Here is a 19,339-nt window from a genome sequence, read left to right on the forward strand (position 1 = left end):
AACAGAGCTGCAAAAAAAAAAAACATTATAAGTTCACAAGTGTCGATTTCCTGAGAAACTCAGGAGGATTTTCTCTAAAAACAACATACCAGGGAATTTCAAAGCCATCAACACACTCAGACAAACACTGGTTCGTCCCAAAAACAGAACAACCAAACCAAATCTGAGGGGAGTTGTAAATGTGGTCTAGTGCAGCGATGACTGCTCGGACTACAACAAAGAAACCAAACAAGAATTACTCAAATGCATGTCACAGGGCCAGCTGCTGTGGGCAATTTCTGAAAGAACAGATTAGGTCTTTTGGAGATTTGCTGAAATGGTTTCAGAATAATTGAGTAAAAGCGTGGTTGTCTCAGTTTAAGCTCATTCTGTCCTACTCTTTATGTTTACCGGAACATGCCTGTATATCTGTTTACCCCAACAGGAAAATGTTTCTCTGGCCGACATTCTCTCTTTGCGGGACAGCTGCATTAGTGAGGAGGAGGTGTGGGCCGTTTGTGCAGAGTGTGTTTTGGCCCTACAGAGCATCAGACCCTCCCACCTCTTCTACACCCTCTGCATAACACCAGACACTCTGGCCTTCAACGCTCATGGGAATGTTTGTTTCATGGAGCAGCTTAGCGGTGAGTCAACGAAACACAGAAATATTCTTTGCACATAGTGATGCTCTTTACACATACCTTCTTTGAAAAATGTTAAGTTTTCTAGATAAATCCTACTCACATACTGGATATAGCTTCCAACTGTAGAGGAGCCAACATGTGGGCTGTTAAATCCTACATGCTTGTTAATGCATAACACTTACACAAGAAATAAGCTTCATTCCAAAATTACATAACTGCAGAACAAGGAGTCTAAATGTGGTTTTGTCTCATTTAAAATCCAGTTTTCCATTGAATAAACCACTAACCCATATTTCTTTTAGATTTACATGGGGGCTAAACATATCCATAAACACATTGTGTAAAAAAAAACAATCTTTGCATTCTGATTTTACATTCTTTAGTTCATTCTAAATTCCTTTTACATCAGAAACATCTGGAAATGACCTGTTGTACTCTGTTCTGCTGCATCAACCCATTCCATGCCCAGCTTTGAGATGTCAGAAATTGATAAGTATTGATTCGATGAAAGGTGGTTGCCATGGGAATAGTTGTTGTGGCAACAGCTTGGATAAAGCCTTTTGGCTGTCATACTGCATTGCTTAGTCATCTATTTATACTAGCAGACTGTATAGCAAAGATATTACCTGTTAGAGTACTACAGCACAGCTTTTGGATTAAAAAAAGCAGAAATAGCACAAATAGAGGATCTTGAGTGTTTTTTTATGGGCTGAAATTCTTTTGTGTTTTCCGATTTTATTGTTCTGGATTTTTTATTTGTTAGATATGGAAGGAAAGGTGTCTTTAGGGTTAAACTCCCTTTATCAATAGTTATAATACTGCATGTTGGCTGTTTTGTTTCTCTACGAATTATGTTATGTAAAACCTTTATTCTAGCTTGTAGCTTATGGTAAATATATTCATTTACATTGGATATAGGCTAATTGAATCCAAATTACAAGCATATGGTGGCAGAGAATTCACTGAAGTTTAATTAAATTATGTTTGAAACACCAAACTTGGGGTAAATGCATAACAAAATTATGCTTTATGCAAACTATTGTGACCAGGTTTTGCTGGTTACGTTTTTATTTATTAAGATGTATGTGCTGATATTACCAGTAAGGAGGAGGAAGTCAAAAGACACGTTGTTTTATAAAAGTGTGTGAATGCTTAAAATGTCAGACTCCATGTATTGATTTAGAAAGTTTTCCTGTAATTCCCGTCAGGCGTGACTGAGCCCTTGTAAAGAAAACTGTAATTCAATCAGAACACTAAAATTCTCTTAGTATCTGCTTCAGGCCTGACCAGCATTTTTACTTTCACATGAGAGTTAGTCCTCTCAAAAATAGCCTGCATACCATCCAAGCAGTAGCCGTGCAAGTCCCACTTTTCTAAACTCATCATCAATTTTAAACCCCTGCACCACAATCATGTAGTTCTGAGGGCACAATCTGTCACGCCGCACTCCATCTACAATGTTAGGTTCCTCTCAAAATTTTTGACCCTAGGAAGTCACTTTTAAAATGTGCTGCATGAGATGTGGATGGAAGGGACAGAATATTCAGACAGTTTTGTTAGCAGCATTGTTGGATTTAGATCCTGGCCTTGAGTCTTTCAGCACTGAGTTTACATTTATCAATCCTGAATGCACACAAAACTGGGTCTGAAAGCTGTGTATGCCACCTTAAACATAAATGTAATGAGCTATGAAAATCAAACCTGCCGTCAAACTGTGTGATCCCTAACACCTACTGTGAACCATGCATATGGAGTACCCACATTTTGAAGGAACAGAAAACTGCTGAAACATATCAGATGAGGAAGTGAAGCCAGAATGCATCATAATTCCATTTAATTGGTAGGTTGAATTTATCTGATCCTAAACCAGTATGAGCTATATGTTTTTTCAATAAATAAAAAAGGTTTATCAGGCAGTTTAAATTATTTTAAATATTTAAATACCGTTGTGATAACCTGGCATAAGCCAGATGGATGCCTCTAGTTCACTTTGAATTCTACACACTATCCCTCTGGAAAGCCTCCTGTTGAAAGGGTTTGCAAAAGGGAGGGACATTCAGTACAATTCTTCCTACTGATTGGTTCAAACAACTGGCTCCTGCATCCCATGTCAAGCTTTTAGCCGATGCGTCAGCAGTAGCAGCAGCAACACATCACATTTTTGATTTGTTTCACAACTAGCAGAGTTAACTGATGAATCAAACTTTTACCAAATCCAGTCCGGAGGAACATGTAGGAACAGCTATAACCAGTGCACCCCTGTTGGTTTTACTTCAGCCTTGTGGCCTCTGGTTTTTGGGTTGATGTCATACATGTCACTGCACTTCACTGGTCCAAAACAGTTCTGTATCTATGCCGATGCATCTGCCCACCTCCTGCAAGAGGAACAATTTATCTTGTTTTCAAGGTAACGGTTTTGACAGCATAATAGTACTCGATTAATGCATTGGCTCTGCTGGAGGATGTTGAAAATGGGAGATCGCCAATTTAATACTCAGTGCTGCTTAGACTTAGACTTAGACTTAGACTTCTTTATTTGTCATTTTGTATGCACAGGGTGCATACAGAACGAAATTGCGTTACATACAGCTTATGAACGTTGCATTGATATTTCACAATGGCACGAGTTATAGAAAAATACAAAAAGTGCAGCAGTGGTCAAAGTGTGAACAGTGCAGAGGATAAGAGACAGTGTGCAAGTTGCAGTGGTTCAGTGCAAAATGGCATTTGTGCAAAAAATGCGTTATTGAAAAATACAATGAGATGAACAATTTAAAGGGCTAAAAGTTAAAAGTTCAGCAGCATTTGATGCCCGATAATGTGCAATAGGTGCAGAGTTCGGATTGTGGATCAAAGGTTCAACAGTCTGATGGCAGTGGGGAAGAAGCTGTTGCACAACCTGGTGGATCTGCAGCGGATGCTGCGGAACCTCTTTCCAGAGGGCAGCAGGGAGAACAGTCCATGGTGGGGGTGTGAGGGGTCTTTGATGATATTACGGGCTCGGGACACACAGCGCTGTGATGAAATGTCCTTAATGGAGGGAAGAGGAGCCCCAATGATTCCTTCCGCTGTCCTCACCACCCTCCTCACATTCTTCCAGTCAGAAGCTCTGCAGCCTCCACACCACAGAGAGAGACAGCTGGTCAGAACGCTCTCTATGGTGCTTCTGTAGAAGGTTGTGAGGATGGGCGGGGGCAGGCGGGCTCTCCTCATCCTCCGCAGAAAGTACAAGCGCTTCTGTGCCCTCTTCACTAGAGATGAAGTGTTTACAGTCCAGGTGAGGTTGTCCGTGATGTGCACCCCCAGGAACTTTGTGCTGCTGACCACCTCCACAGCTGAGCTGTTGATGAGCAGTGGAGCATGGTGGGGGCGGTTTTTCCTGAAGTCGACGATGATCTCCTTCGTCTTCTCCACGTTCAGGATCAGACTGTTTTCACTGCACCAGTCCACCAGCTGCTCCACCTCCTCTCTGTAGTCCCGGTCGTTGTCGTCCCTGATGAGGCCCACCACCGTGGTGTCGTCCGCAAACTTCACGATGTGATTGGTGGTGAACCTGGGGACGCAGTCATATGTCATCAGGGTGAACAGCAGGGGGCTCAGGACGCAGCCCTGAGGGGAGCCCGTGCTGAGGGTGATGACATCAGAGGTGTTCTGACCGACCCGGACTGACTGAGGTCTGTTGGTGAGGAAGTCCAGCAGCCAGTTTCGAAGGGGTGTGTTGAAGCCCAGATGTTCCAGCTTTCCCACCAGGTGCTGTGGGATGATGGTGTTAAACGCTGAACTGAAGTCCAGGAACAGCATCCGCACGTGGGTGTTCTTCTCCTCCAGGTGGGCCAGGCTCAGGTGAAGAGCAGAGGAGATGGCGTCCTCAGTGGAGCGGTTTCGCCGGTAGGCAAACTGGAACGGGTCGAGTGTTGGGGGGAGACTGGAGACGATGTGTTCCTTTACCAGCCTTTCAAAGCACTTCATCATGATGGGAGTCAGTGCGACGGGCCGGTAGTCGTTGTAGCAGGTGACTTGAGGTTTCTTTGGCACTGGGATGATGGAGGCAGACTTGAAGCATGCTGGCACTGTGGCTTGCTCCAGCGAGGTGTTAAAAATGTCCGTGAGGACACCAGCTAGCTGACCTGCACACTCCTTGAGCACCCGCCCAGGTATGTTGTCGGGACCTGGGGCCTTCCGCGGGTTGACCCTCCTCAGAGTCTTCCACACGTCGGCTGTGTCAAGGCAGAGAACCTCCTCTTCCTGATGTGGGACAGCCTTCACTGCTGGAGTGCGATTTAGTGCCTCAAACCTCCCAAAGAAGTTATTTAGTCCGTTTAGGAAGTCAGCATCAACTTCATCCACCGGGGCAGGGGGCGTGTTGTAGTCTGTGATCGCCCGTATGCCTTGCCACATGCTCCTGGTGTTGTTGGCGTCGTGGAACAGATGCTGGATTTTCTGGTTATGGTTCCGCTTTGCTAACCTGATGGCACGGTTCAGGGTGGCTCTAGCTGTCCTCAGTGCCTCCTTGTCACCAGACTTGAAGGCTGAGTTCCGTGCTTTTAGCGCGTGGCGGACCTCCTCAGTCATCCAGGGCCGTTGGTTGGCTCGGGTGGTGATGGTCTTTGTTGTGCTGACGTCCTCGATGCAGTGGTTGATGTAGGCTGAAACAGTCATGGCGTACTCATCAACATTGATCTTGTTGTCATATGTTGCTGCTGATTTGAACATGTCCCATTCAGAGCATTCAAAGCAGTCCTGGAGTGCATCCATGGCCCCCTCCGTCCAGACCCTCACCTGCTTCACTGTAGGTTTTGCTCTGATCAGCAGGGGTCTGTATGCAGGAATTAGCATCACAGAAAGGTGGTCTGAGGAGCCGATGTGGGGGCGGGGGGCTGCTCTGAATGCGTCTTTTATGTTTGTATAAACTAAGTCCAGAGTGTTCTCTCCACGAGTAGCAAAATCCACGTGTTGATAAAAATGAGGGAGAACAGTTTTCATATTCGCCTGATTAAAATCTCCAGCAATGATGAAAACGCCCTCTGTGTGTGTAGATTGCAGCTCAGAGACAGTCCGATAGAGAACACTCATGGCCTCCTTTGTATCAGCGCTGGGGGGGACATACACCGCTGTGATGGTAACAACAGTGAACTCTCTGGGCAGGTAAAAGGGTCTGCAGCTAACAGTCAGAAGCTCTATGTCCGGAGAGCAAAAACTTGAGACTATTCTAGCATTTTTACACCAGTTGTTATTGATGTAAACACAGAGTCCGCCTCCTCGGCTCTTACCGCTGAGTTCTTTGTTTCTGTCGGCGCGGAAAGTAGCTAGCCCCTCCAGGCTAATGGCGTTGTCCGGGGTTGCTGTTAGATATGCTTACATATGGAAGTGCATTTTCAGTTTAGACAAAGGAGCTAAACTTCTGAAACTGTCTCATAGAATGACCTTACCGGTGCAGAGTTTCACCAGCACACCAGACGACCACAAAGACATTCATTTCAGCTGATTAATTACTGCAGTAACACCAGGGACGTGGCCGTATGAGTATGTTGGTGCTGCATCAGTGTTCAAATCGGACAAATTGAGTCAGAGCAACAAAATGTCCTCTGATACTCATCATGCAGCGATGATAACAGCTAGCTGTTAACTTTCCCCATGAGACTTGACATTGCAAGCTGTTTCATTTTGGATGAAACTCCTACTTGCTGTGCTCTTTGGGAGAGATCTGATGGAGAGAGTGTGTTGAATCTGTGGGATTGCTCAACACTACCTACATGTTGTTATAAAATGCCATAGGCACACATGACTCACCATTACCCTGATAAAACTATATCACAAATAATGGATATGATTATGTCTCCTCTTTGATGCCTATTCCAGATGGTTACATTTTTTTCCTGCCAGCAGTGGTTCCAAATGCTTCTTTGACTACATCTTACTCAGTCATGTTCTTTGAAGTGTAAACTACTTTAAAGCAAGTAAGGAAAAATGACAAACAGAATAAATAAAGGAGAGAGGTAATGATGTTAAAGACATGAGAGTTGTGTAAACGTGAAGGGGGTAAATTACAGCAAAGTGAAAAAACTAAAGAAGATATCTGATGAATAAAACAATATACTGAAGCAAATGAATCGAAAGACAAATTTCAGCTCCTTTTACCCTAGAGCTGGAACAAACGGAGAACGATCATGACCCACTTTACTTCTGTCATTCCATCAACTCCTTCCTCCTTTTCTCCGACCCATCAAGTCCTTTTCTAATTCAAGTGAGCCCAACGTGTTTATTTTAATGCTGCTATTTACCTAAATGTTCGTTTTATAACAAGTATGAAACTAACCCATTTCAGAAGAAAAACGGGACGGATGCATCCCAATCCTGTCCCCTGTTTCACATCCTCCTGATACAGAGATTATCCGTAACACATGAATTATGCAAATGACTAAAAGCAGCTCCCCTTGCTATTTGGACTTCAGTGGTTGAAATAGCTTCATGCAAAAATCTCTAATTTATACTGTATATTGTTGCTATTAAAAGTTGTATGTAACAGTGTTGTGGAACAGATTTTAGACACGCTTAAATAAGCAGATTTTGGCTGTTTTTAACCTGTAGATGATCCAGATTGCTCCTTCGTCCCTCCGGAGTTTGACAACACTGGCAGCACATTTGAGGTAAGAGAAATGTGCTATCAAAGCAGAACACATGAGATACATTTCTTGATAAATAAAATAACAAATTCAGAGAGGTAGTCATTTTTAAATGCATTGATCGCAATGCTGAATTGATTGATATCTATACACAGTAAATTTTGCAGTGTTAAAGTAACACTTTAAGAGTTTAAATGTAACACCAATCGGAGTGCATTTGGTCCTTATCTGAATTAGTGTTAAAAATATCTGTCTATATAGCGTATATCTTACTCCAGTTGTTGTAAAACTAATAGAGTCAATGCACTTTGACACAGCATATTAAACACTGTGGAATTTCTATGCAAATTTTCAAAGAATAACATTATCCTAAATTAAAAGAATACTGGTCAGTCTTCTTTTAACAAGTTTAAGGCCACACGAAGTCAAAACGAACACGAAACGCTGATATTTTCCAAAACATTTGCCGTAAAGACGGAGACGTAAAATAAATGTGAGCGTCCACACGAATGCATGAAAACGCTGCAAAATGTATGCCAGGCCTGTAAATGGCGCTGTGGTGCCAAAGCAAAAATAAGCGACGAAATGTTGGGCATGCGCACTAATATTTGTACATGGTTGCCCTGCGGGTCTATTTTCGTGGTTAAGTCAAATTCAGGTGCTGAACTATGTGGTCGATATTGCTCTGTTCTTCCTGGAGATATTCCAGAAGAAGAAGATTCTGTTGTAAGCCCGACAGCAGGGTGAGTAGCATTAGCAGCAACCATTCAACACAGTACGGCGCCATTGTTGTTGTGATGTGTCGCGCGTGCGTGTTGAGAGGCGACGCTATGACGCATGCGTGTAAAAAAAAAAATGCGGTTAGAGCGTAGAGATGGAAACGCGAAAACGGCGTTTCAGAATCTTCCCACTCTGAAGGCTGAATAAAATAAAGATCGTTTACAGACCCCCGAAACGCCGGCTTCGTGTGGATGAGAGGCTGGTTTGGTGAAAAATTTGTGCGTTTAGGCCAGGGTTCGTCTTCGTGTGGACGGGGCCTAAGAATAAGGCCTCCGAAGAAAGAAATAAGATCAGGGTGTATTTGGGAGATTATTTTAGAAAAGCAGATAGGATGGTCTTGTAGATTGCCTTGTGCATGTGCAGTTCTTCAAAAAGTAATTATGACATTTCTTACCAAGATTTCCAGACAAACCATTCACTAGGCTTATAACACACTAATGAGAACTAAACATTACAGTTATTATACAGGATAATAAATGTAATATTCTTTAGATCTACTGTTGGCTGTATTTCCTCTGCATATCCTTTCATGAAAAAAAGAGAAAATAAAAGAAAAAATAAATAAATAAGACACGTGGCACAAATACTTAAATATGTTTTTTTCTCTAATTGGCTGCAGGGCCATATTTACTCCCTGGGCTCCACGCTTTCTGCTGCACTGAACTTTGTTATTGAGCCGGAGCTTGAGGCTGAACTGGGAGAAGAAGTTCAGAATCTGTTGCAGCAGATGCAGGAAGAGAAGCCTGAGGACAGACCAGAGCTGGAGGTACAAACACATCAGCAGAAATGCATTGAATAATTAGATGCCTCACTCCAGCTACTGCAAAATGGTAAAGTCACAAGTTTAGAAGAAGTTTAGAAGTTGTGTCACTGTTAATATCAATGAACAATAACTGAATAATCAAGATTTTGGTGATGCAAGAGGGAAAACTTAATGGAAGGCAGTGGCTTATACAGAGGTTTTTTTTAAATTACTGTGGCGAAATATAGATATATATATATATATATATATATATATATATATATATATATATATATATATATATATATATATATATATATATATATATATATATATATATATATATATATATATTTATATGTGTGTGTTTGTGTGTGTGTGTTTTTTTTTTCCCTGCACATTTAAATGTATTAAGTCTCTGATGCTTAGCAAACCAAGTGCAAATGTGATATAAGCCCAAATCAGCCTATGAGATTTTATTTTTCAGCAAAATAAAAAGTAAAATTTAAAACATTTGAGTTACAAAGTGAAGCTCAGATTACATATTAGAATAAAACGGGAATTATTTTTATTTTGTTTTCTTTTTACCGTATGGTGAGTTAAATGCTTATTTACTAGGTTAGTAGTAAATAAAATAGTTGTAAATTTATGTCCAATTTTACAAAATTAGGATTACAAAAAAAAAAAAAAAACATTAAGACAAAGGATTGATTTATTTTTGCAAACTTTAAAAATCTAATTTTTCCATAGGATATTCTGTTGCTGGCGAAAGAGCAGCTATCTCATACCTCTTCTGCAGCCGTATGCCGGAAATTGTCTTCAATCGGGCGAAGAGTACTCTCCATTGAATCGGTTTCAAACATTCAAGGTTACTATATTTATAATACCAGGGTAACTTTATCACTTGGATTTAGTTATACATACACTACCGTTAAAAAGTTTGGGGTCACCCAAACAAATTGTGTTTTCCTGAAAAGTCACACTTATTCACCACCATACATTGTGAAATGAATAGAAAAGAATAGAAGAGTCAAGACATTGACAAGGTTAGAAATAATGATTTGTATTTGAAATAAGATTTTTTTTTTTTACATCAAACTTTGCTTTCGTCAATGAATCCTCCATTTGCAGCTATTACAGCGTTGCAGACCTTTGGCATTCTATCTGCTAATTTGTTGAGGTAATCTGGAAAAATTGCACACCACACTTCCAGAAGCAGCTCCCACAAATTGGATTGGTTGGATGGGCACTTCTTGCGTACCATACGGTCAAGCTGCTTCCACAACAGCTCAATCAGGTTCAGATCTGGTGACTGCGCTGGCCACTCCATTACCGATAGAATACCAGCTGCCTGCTTCTGCTCTAAATAGTTCTTGCACAATTTGGAGGTGTGTTTAGGGTCATTGTCCTGTTGTAGGATGAAATTGGCTCCAATCAAGCGCTGTCCACTGGGTATGGCATGGCATTGCAAAATGGAGTGATAGCCTTCCTTATTCAGAATCCCTTTTACCCTGTACAAATCTCCCACCTTACCAGCACCAAAGCAACCCCAGACCATCACATTACCTCCACCATGCTTAACAGATGGCATCAGGCATTCTTCCAGCATCTTTTCATTTTTTTCTGCGTCTCACAAACGTTCTTCTTTGTGATCGATCCAAACACCTCAAACTTGGATTTATCCATCCACAACACTTTTTTCCAGTCTTCCTTTGTCCAATGTCTGTGTTCATCTTAATCTTTTTCTTTTATTGGCCAGTCTAAGATATGGCTTTTTCATTGCCACTCTGCCCTGAAGCCCAGAATCCCGCAGCCTCCTCTTCACTGTAGATGTTGACACTGGTGTTTTGCGGGTACTATTTAATGAAGATGCCTGTTGGGGACCTGTGAGGCGTCTGTTTCTCAAACTAGAGACTCTAATGTACTTATATTCTTGCTCAGTTGTGCAACGCGGCCTCCCACTTCTTTTTCTACTCTGGCTAGAGACTGTTTGTGCTGTCCTCTGAAGGGAGTGGTACACACCGTTGTAAGAAATCTTAAATTTCTTTGCAATTTTTTGCATGGAATAGCCTTCATTTCTAAGAACAAGAATAGACTGTCGAGTTTCAGATGAAAGTTCTCTTTTTCTGGCCATTTTGAGGGTTTAATTGACCCCACAAATGTGATGCTCCATAAACTCAATCTGCTCAAAGGAAGGTCAGTTTTGTAGCTTCTGTTACGAGCTAAAGTGTTTTCAGATGTGTGAACATGATTGCACAAGGGTTTTCTAATCATCAATTAGCCTTCTGAGCCAATGAACAAACACATTGTACCATTAGAACACTGGAGTGATAGTCTCTGGAAATGGGCCTCTATACACCGATGTAGATATTGCACAAAAAACATTTGCAGCTAGAATAGTAATTTACCACATTAGTAATGTATAGAGTGTATTTCTTTAAAGTTAAGACTACTTTAAAGTTATCTTCATTGAAAAGTACAGTGCTTTTCCTTCAAAAATAAGGACATTTCAATGTGACCCCAAACTTTTGAACGGTAGAGTATAGATATATATATATATATATATATATATATATATATATATATATATATATATATATATATATATATATATATATATATATATATATATATATATATGTAACTGGAGTGTGTAACAAAAGTAATTTCCCTCTAGGAATATTAAAGTATTTCTGATTCTGATAACTTATTGCCTTTTTGGTGTCCAGATGGATTTTCTTTTCTTGTGTCAATTTGTGTCTTTGTGCATTCGCAGAGGAACAGGAAGAATCCTGGGAAGCAAGATGGCAGCATTGCAAGGCCAGATGCATTTTGAAGAGACTGAACTCGGAGGATAAGAACAAAGACCTAACAGACAACTTTGTGGGAAATAGTGTATCCAGACAGCAGGTTGTAACATCTTTAATTACATTCAGTTAAAAAAACTTTATGAATCCAGAAGGGAAATTAGATGTCATAGTTGCTGGAATTATAGAAGTCTCTCTAAAAGAGTACTATGAGTTGGAGGGATTTTGCATAGTGGTCTGTATATCAGTTGATGAAGCTCAGATTTTTGTGGTTATACAGTCTTTTAAAGTAACCAGCTGATACATTGTAGGGTCACATCATTGGACATGCAATTGGCCATGTGTACTTTCAAAAAGGGCCAAATGAAAGACATATAATAAAAAAATATATATATATATATATACAATATAATATATATATATATATATATGTGTGTGTGTGTGTGTGTGTATATTTATATATGTGTGTATGTATGTATGTACATATGTAACAATCTTGGTTCTGTTGGTTTTCAATTTTATGTTTGTCCATGTTTTTTTTTGTTTTCTAGCTTTATTGGTGTGTTCTGGATTTATTTAAGTTTCTTAGGTTTTTCTTTGCTTGTCCTCTGTTGCCCCCTTGTGTTTTGTTTTCCCTTGGCTTCCTCGTCAGCTCTACTTACACCTGCCCCTTATCAGCTAGTTAGTCCTGCCTTTGTTCAGTCAGCCATAAATACTCTCTCTGTGCAGTTCCTCAGCGCTGGTTCCGAGTCTTTCCCCCATGTTTGCCTGGCTTCTAGTGCATGTCTTCCCTGATGTCTCCATGATCCTGTTTTTTCTTGCATTTTTAAGTTGGATTTTGGATTCCTGCCTCTGTTCATGTTTTTATTCATTAAATCTTCAAAGAACTCACCCCTGCCTCTCAGCCTCTGCATTTGGGTCCTCACAAAAACCTCCAACCAAATCTCGACTATATATATATATATATATATATATATATATATATATATATATATATATATATATTCTTTTTTGCAACTAGTAAAAGTATCTATTAAAAAGGGTGGACAAACTCGTCCCCATTTTCACTTACCGGTGGTGAGTCTGACATTGTGGAAAAATTGCAAATCTTTTGGAAAGGGAGCTTGTGTGAGTGATGCAAACAGCAACTTGTAAACAGAGCATGCACGAGGAGAAATTGGCATGTGCATTTTTTTTTTGGATAGGGCGGGTCTTATAAAAAATTTGTGAAAATCGTTGACTATACCTTTAAGTATAAATCTAGGCTAAATAAAAACTAAATGTGATGGACATCTTCAAGCTCTTAGTGCACATTTTTGCCCTATTTGCTCTTTATATAGTAAAAATGGGAGCATAGCAAGCCTAATGCTGGCTCCTTGGCAGACATGTAAGCTGTTCTTTTAAACTTTGGAATCTCTTTGGAAAATAAATTTTTTAGGATCCTTTTAGCAATTTGATTAGTAATCAAATGGCCCTTATAATGATATAATGTATGTTAAAGCAGATATTGTGTATCAATCTTAGGATAAAAAAAACTGTCATACATTTTTAGTTATGCCAACAAGTCATAATAGATTATTAAGCTCTTTTATGAGCGAAATGTTGCTTTTTCTATCTTATTTATTCATAAAACTTTAGCTTTTCTATTGAATCGAGATGAAATCACACCTCAGTTGTGTTCCTTCAAAGCTATTCTATCACTATTACAGAGTGACAATGCCGCTAATGTTTTAAAAATCTGTCTGGCCTAGAGGGCTATATTTTCTGTCACAATACTCCAGTGTACAGTATAAGCCTTTTTACTTGTTCTATTGATTTCTTCAGAGCAGATAAAAAATGACAATTCCCTCCTTCTGCAGGTGTGTGGGGCCTGGGATTCCTCTCTATCGGCAGAGGATACAGAAAGTGGTGAGGCAGAGGGCGTGATTCTGACCGATGAGATGGATTGTCGGTCTTACAACAGCTCCCCAGTGAAGAGGAAATATCAGCAGAAGTTCAGGGGAGCAAGGGGAGCCCTGAATCGCTCTTGCTCGGTGCCAGACTCCAACAACCCTCCTTGTGTCTCCACTTCACCTCATGGAGATATAAGTATTCCTGTTTCTGACCTGACAGAGATAGGAGCTGATGAAATTACAGGCTCAAACTCTGTGTGGAGTAACAGACTTCAGAGACTAAACCGGGGGCAATCCTGTGAGTCCTACCCTCACTGTAGAGCTCAGGACCAAGAGGAAGTTTCCCAAGGAAAAGATCATATAGATGCTTATATAGAAGAATTAAATGATCAAGCCTGTGTTAAAAGCAGGTCACATAGCAGTATCCAGGACTTGGTTTCATCCTATACGTCTTGCCAAGGGCTGGAGATGGCACAGACATCTTTCGAGGAGGTGACCAACACCAAAAGCAACATTTCCAATTGTTATAACTATATGACCAAAAGCATGCTGTGCCTAAATGAAGAATCTCAAGATGAGGTTAGCCACACTCAGAATACGCTTTATTTTTCTCAAGATGGTTTTGCACCACTGAATCTCCTTAACATAAACAGTATATTTATGTATAGTTTCTTTTAATAATGGATGTATAATGTCTATAATGGGATTTCGGGTTTGGGAACCCCTATTTGAAAGGAGATCTTAAACTAAGGCCAATGACAGAAGAGATAGTTTTTTGTCAAATCCCCTTATAAGATTATACTAAAACTTAGCTGTGGATTCTGAATAAGAAGTATTTTTCAATATTATTTCACACAAGGAAGCTTTTCATACCTTTTAATCAAAGCTTCTTAACCAATGATACTATAAAATAAAAGTGTACAATACTTTTGGTTTCTTTAGATAAATATCGCAAACTTCATATCAGTATTGGTAAAATGTGCGATCTTTTTAATGTTGTTGTCGAAGTAGGCTTTACCCCATTTTGGACCTTTATTTTATATCACCAATACTCAAATTCTTTTTGAAAGCAGATTGAAATAACCTTACATAAAACCCCTCGTATGACTAATCTTTCTGCCAACGTTGGAGCTCCTGAGTCTTTACCTGTTGTTTGTTCTTCTCTCTGCAGTGGATCTCTCTTAGGGAGCTACTGACTCATAGTGGACGGAGACTTACGGTTAATGAGCTGTGGGCTCTGTGTTACACCTGCCTGTCTTCATTGCAAACTTATACTGACTTTCCAGGTGATTTTATTCCTGACCTTTTTCCGTGTTTGTGTTACCAGTCCAGTTTTTGATCCACTTTTGATCCCATCCTGATTTCTAAATCTCCCAATACGGATATTTTCATTGTCAGATCACTTCTGCTTCAACATTTAACCATATTGGTGTCATGATATTATATAAGCTAAGCTTTCCTTTGTCAGTGATAGGAACCTGAGATCACATGACCAGGGGGCTAATTGCAAATTGGTTTTGTCATAGATGACATAGAAAGCTGGCTGGTGTATATCTTTGTTTGTTCTCAAATTGGGATGGTAGTAAAAGACTCCTTTACAAAAGCAAAGTTAATTTTTCAACAATTTTTGCTTGCTTTCATCTCAATGTCTAATTTCTTTCTTCTTTATTAGCCTATCTATGCCTGGACACGGTGTACGTGAACTGCAAAGCAGAAGTAATTTTTCTAAAACCCAAAACCATCGGTAGGTGTAAATTTTTGTTAGCTATCTATGCATTGACAGTTGTTTCTCAAAATTAGAAAGTAAATCTTGAAAGTCCATTTGCTTGAACTGGTGATCTGATGTCTCTTCTTCACAGATTCCCATGATGGTTTTTTTCTTGCACCTGAGTACCAGGAACATGGAATTGTAACTGAGAAGGTCTGTGTGGAAAAAAATGCACTTGCCTTGTTGTCAGATGAATTTGTTACTTCAGTTGTAGTTACTTTTCCAATCTTTTTTTTTTATATCCCCTTTATGTATTCAGGTTTGTGTGTATGGGGTTGCTGCAATCCTCTGGGCATCAGCCAAGTTCAACCTATCACCGAATCAAAAGTTGGCGATGCCTCGTAAAATGAAGAGACTGCTCTTGGAAATGGCAAAGAGGACTCCCATGGAGAGGCCAAGCATAGTCATGGCTAAAAAGGTATTGGTTGGAATAATATTGGATTGGGAGCCAGGCCGATGTTCTTTAAAGTTTTCTGCAGGTTGAAGAGAAAAATAATGCTTTATTTGATACAGCACATCATAAGAGTTTTAAAAACATTGAATGGGTCAATAAAATTTTCTTTCAAAACTCAATACACCAAACTCAGTAATGGAAATACTACTAATTATTGTTCTGTCATGATTTAACTAAAGATCAGAACCAAATGCAGAGAAACCATTACATAGAGACCAGGGAAAAATTTTAACAGGTTTATTGAATTTGGTGGAGATTCCAGTGTTGCTCTGAACACTGGTCAACCAGAACTGAAAGGTGAGGGGAAGACACTGCGGATAGTTCAGGTTCAGTGGGAGAATTGATTCTCCAACTTGAAGAGGAGAATAGGTTGGCAGACTCACATTTCCAGAGATTAGGTTGACTCTTAGACTCCAGTAGGTGAGGAATGTGTTCCGGTGTTTGTCTCATACGGTGGAGGGCGGAACAGGGTTACCCAGAATGCGGTTGCTAGTTGTTGAACGGAGAACGACTGACTGCCACTCAGATTTCCTGCAGTATTTGAACGGAATGTTGTGCAGATGAATCCCTTGCTCAGTGTGAAGCTCAAACGTTTCCCCGGGGAAAGTGGATCCAAACCACCGGTTTATTTCCTCAGCTCAGTTTGAAGCTCAGTAGATCCTTCCAGGGGGAGAATGTCCAAAAAATCCAGTTTGCAGGATGATTTCTCAAAACTGGTAAACACTCTGGGGTCGAGGTAGTGGCAGTCAGCAGCTTAAGAACACTCCGTTAACAAGGTAACCCCTTGCAGGTGTGCGAGGAGGAGAATCAGAACCAGGCGCCGCCTGGTGGAGGAAGGAAGACAAACACACAGAAACACAGACCACACAGACTGGAGTCCTAACATGTTCATATATAGCTTTTGCAGAATACTACACAGCCTCAGCAGCAACAAAAGATTGAAGTGTTTATGTGCACCCGTAGAATAGAACAGGATAGGATAGAATAGAATAGATATATATTTTATTGCAGGTTTCTACAGGCTTATAACTCTAGTTTAGGGGGTATTTTAAATTACTAAGCTCAGCCTTCTTAGAAAATGCTGGCGAGGTTTTATCTTACTTTGCACTGAGGTGGATTTAAGTCTGGGCCCTGTCTTTGCTACTAGATAACTTTAACAGACTGATCCTAAAGGGCTCCTGTGTACTTCAGGCAACTGCCCACTCAGTGTCACGTCACTAGGCTGGTCGTACTGCAGAAGCCTGGTGATTTACCATAATCATGCTTCACATTTGGGATTATTTGGCCATTTTAGCTCATGTGATCTGATCTGATCATCATCCAAGTGAAGTACAGGTGGTTTATACAGACAACTCAGTTAAATTCAGTTCAATGATGCTTATTGCCTAATTATTTCCAAAAGGTAGAAAGCACAGCTTTCAGTTAACCAGCTTTTACCAGTAAATGGATATAGTTGTTTCCAGTAAGGATATCTCTTAATATTATTTCTTTTAGCCACAGCAAAGAATCTCATGAGTAAAGAAACTATATCATGCTCAGGGTTAACAATTATGTTTATTTTTATTTCTATTTTTTTTTATGAAGCATCCTTCTTGGCACAAATAGCTGTAGAGGTTCCAGAACAATTCCCAGAGCAGAGCCTGCCTAATTTATCAGCTTGTTGAGCTTTTAAGGTCACTTGCTCTGATGCTGATACCTCAGGAGGTGATAGCAGAAGAGATTTTACTTTCCACTTTTCCTAGAGACTTCTAGAAGACCAACACCCTCTCTTCTTCTAACATCATGAACAATAATGGTAGCAATTACTGTTTCTCCTGAAATCAACGATCCTGCCAGATAACTGCAGGGTCAACCAATTTCCCTAGTGGCTAATCTCTTTTTTAATACTAATAATTAAGTCAGATTTTCTTTCTTCTTGCATAAAGAAGACACACTCTGCTCTCTTTATTCTGCTCATACCCTCAGTTAGAATATTGTACAACTGTTGTAAACAAAACATCTTAATTTGAGCTGGTTTCAAATTATTTTGACTGTCCTGCTGAATATTTTAAATCCTATGCTGTTTTTTTTATTATTATTATTATTATTTGTTCCATTTTTCCCCCAGAACTGCCTCTGTAATCTGTCTCGTCAGTGGATTAGCGCTGAGACCGTCTGGGGCAACCTCATCAGTAGAGTTCACCGGGTAAACCTTTTTCCATGTATACATCTGAACTGTTTTAGTTTTATCTGTTTGTTTCCTTGGATTATTAAACCCCAGAGTCAGAGCCGATTAACCCCTGTTTCATGCCTGTCATACTTTATCTGCGTTGCATGATTTGAGAGACTGCATAATTCTTTGTCATGGTCATGTCTCTTTTTTTAGCCAGCTTCCAAAGGCCATGATACAGAAGATTTGAGTGAAAGTGATCGTCAACAGCGCCCAAATGATGAATCCCAACAAAACAGTGGTATGACAGCCCTATTTATTTATGAATGACCCTCATGCAATTTAAAGGATTTTGCTTTGAAATGTTCAGCAGTTGAAACTTTTTATTTTAAACTATTCATATCAATTTAATTTTTCAGACCTTTTACTTTTTATGGAAAACTTAACAGTTGGCTAATGAATAGCTAAAAAAGTGTGGCTTGCATTTCTATTTGTCTTTATTGTGATACCAAAAGTTAAAAATCCAGTGTAACTGATGCCTTCAGATGACAGGTAGTAAGTACAGTAAACTGAGACCATATTCTTTGATTAGTGAATAAACAGCATCATGAAGACAAATTAAATAATGGTTTAGCTCTAGGTTCAACACATTAATTCCTATAGCTATATTAACAAATTAGGACATGAAACAACAAAAGAAGAAAAAAAAAACAGGTTGAAAATATGGCTTTTGTTGCCAATATCCTTTATTTTTCACCTTTTTAAATAAAATTGTGTAGAATATTTATTTAAAATTTAACAGGCATAATTTATTTTTTCAGATTAGTTCCAGATAGATAGGTAGATAAACAGGCAGACTAGACAGACAGACAGACAGACCATACATACATACAATGATTCTACGTTGACTAATTTTTTAGTCCCAAACTGCAATAAAGCTGTATTCCAATCACACTTAATTAGATCAAAATATTACGACTGATTTACATGCCAATTTTTTTTTTATTTCAATTGGCCCTTCTTTCTGATTACTTATTTATTTCAGAATAATGTTCAGCCAAGTTACAGAACCATGGTTTAGATTAAAGCATATGTATTTGTGTGGATGACCCAGTCAAAATCCAGACCTCAATGCAATCAGGATTCTTTGGTTTTGCTTAAATATTGCTGCTTGCTGATGTTCTCCATCAAGCCTTAACTATGTTTGGTCTTTTTGCAAAGAGGACCACAAATTTCAGTTTCTATGCTTAAAATTCTGTTAGAGACATACCCAAAAAGATTGATCCTTGTAATTGCAGCAAAAAGTGATTCTACAAAGCTCTCTTTCAGGGATTTGAATACAAATGCTGCTTTACGATGGTCTTTCACATATAATCAATATAAGAGTAGTAGTAATGTGTAGTAATTAGTAGTATTAATGTGTTATCATTTGAAAGAGGATGATGATCATTGCCATATGAGTAGATCTTCCAAAATATTCTGCATTTCATTTGTTACAGAG

The 19,339-nt window shown here is 39.5% G+C and overlaps 1 protein-coding gene across 1 annotated transcript in view; it reads left to right on the plus strand.

Annotated features, from left to right (window-relative positions):
- Positions 1–19,339, plus strand: part of LOC119782875 (kinase non-catalytic C-lobe domain-containing protein 1) — a 56,987-nt gene that overhangs the window by 8,534 nt on the left and 29,114 nt on the right. The window contains 12 exon segments of the mRNA XM_038284058.1: positions 425–623; positions 7,212–7,270; positions 8,646–8,792; positions 9,519–9,636; positions 11,545–11,678; positions 13,435–14,046; positions 14,639–14,753; positions 15,140–15,211; positions 15,327–15,388; positions 15,495–15,653; positions 17,797–17,874; positions 18,055–18,139. Of these exon segments, the coding sequence (XP_038139986.1) occupies positions 425–623; positions 7,212–7,270; positions 8,646–8,792; positions 9,519–9,636; positions 11,545–11,678; positions 13,435–14,046; positions 14,639–14,753; positions 15,140–15,211; positions 15,327–15,388; positions 15,495–15,653; positions 17,797–17,874; positions 18,055–18,139 (1,840 nt within the window).

The sequence above is a fragment of the Cyprinodon tularosa genome, unplaced genomic scaffold (assembly GCF_016077235.1).
Source record: "Cyprinodon tularosa strain WSP-4 unplaced genomic scaffold, ASM1607723v1 ctg199, whole genome shotgun sequence".
NCBI lineage: Eukaryota > Metazoa > Chordata > Actinopteri > Cyprinodontiformes > Cyprinodontidae > Cyprinodon > Cyprinodon tularosa.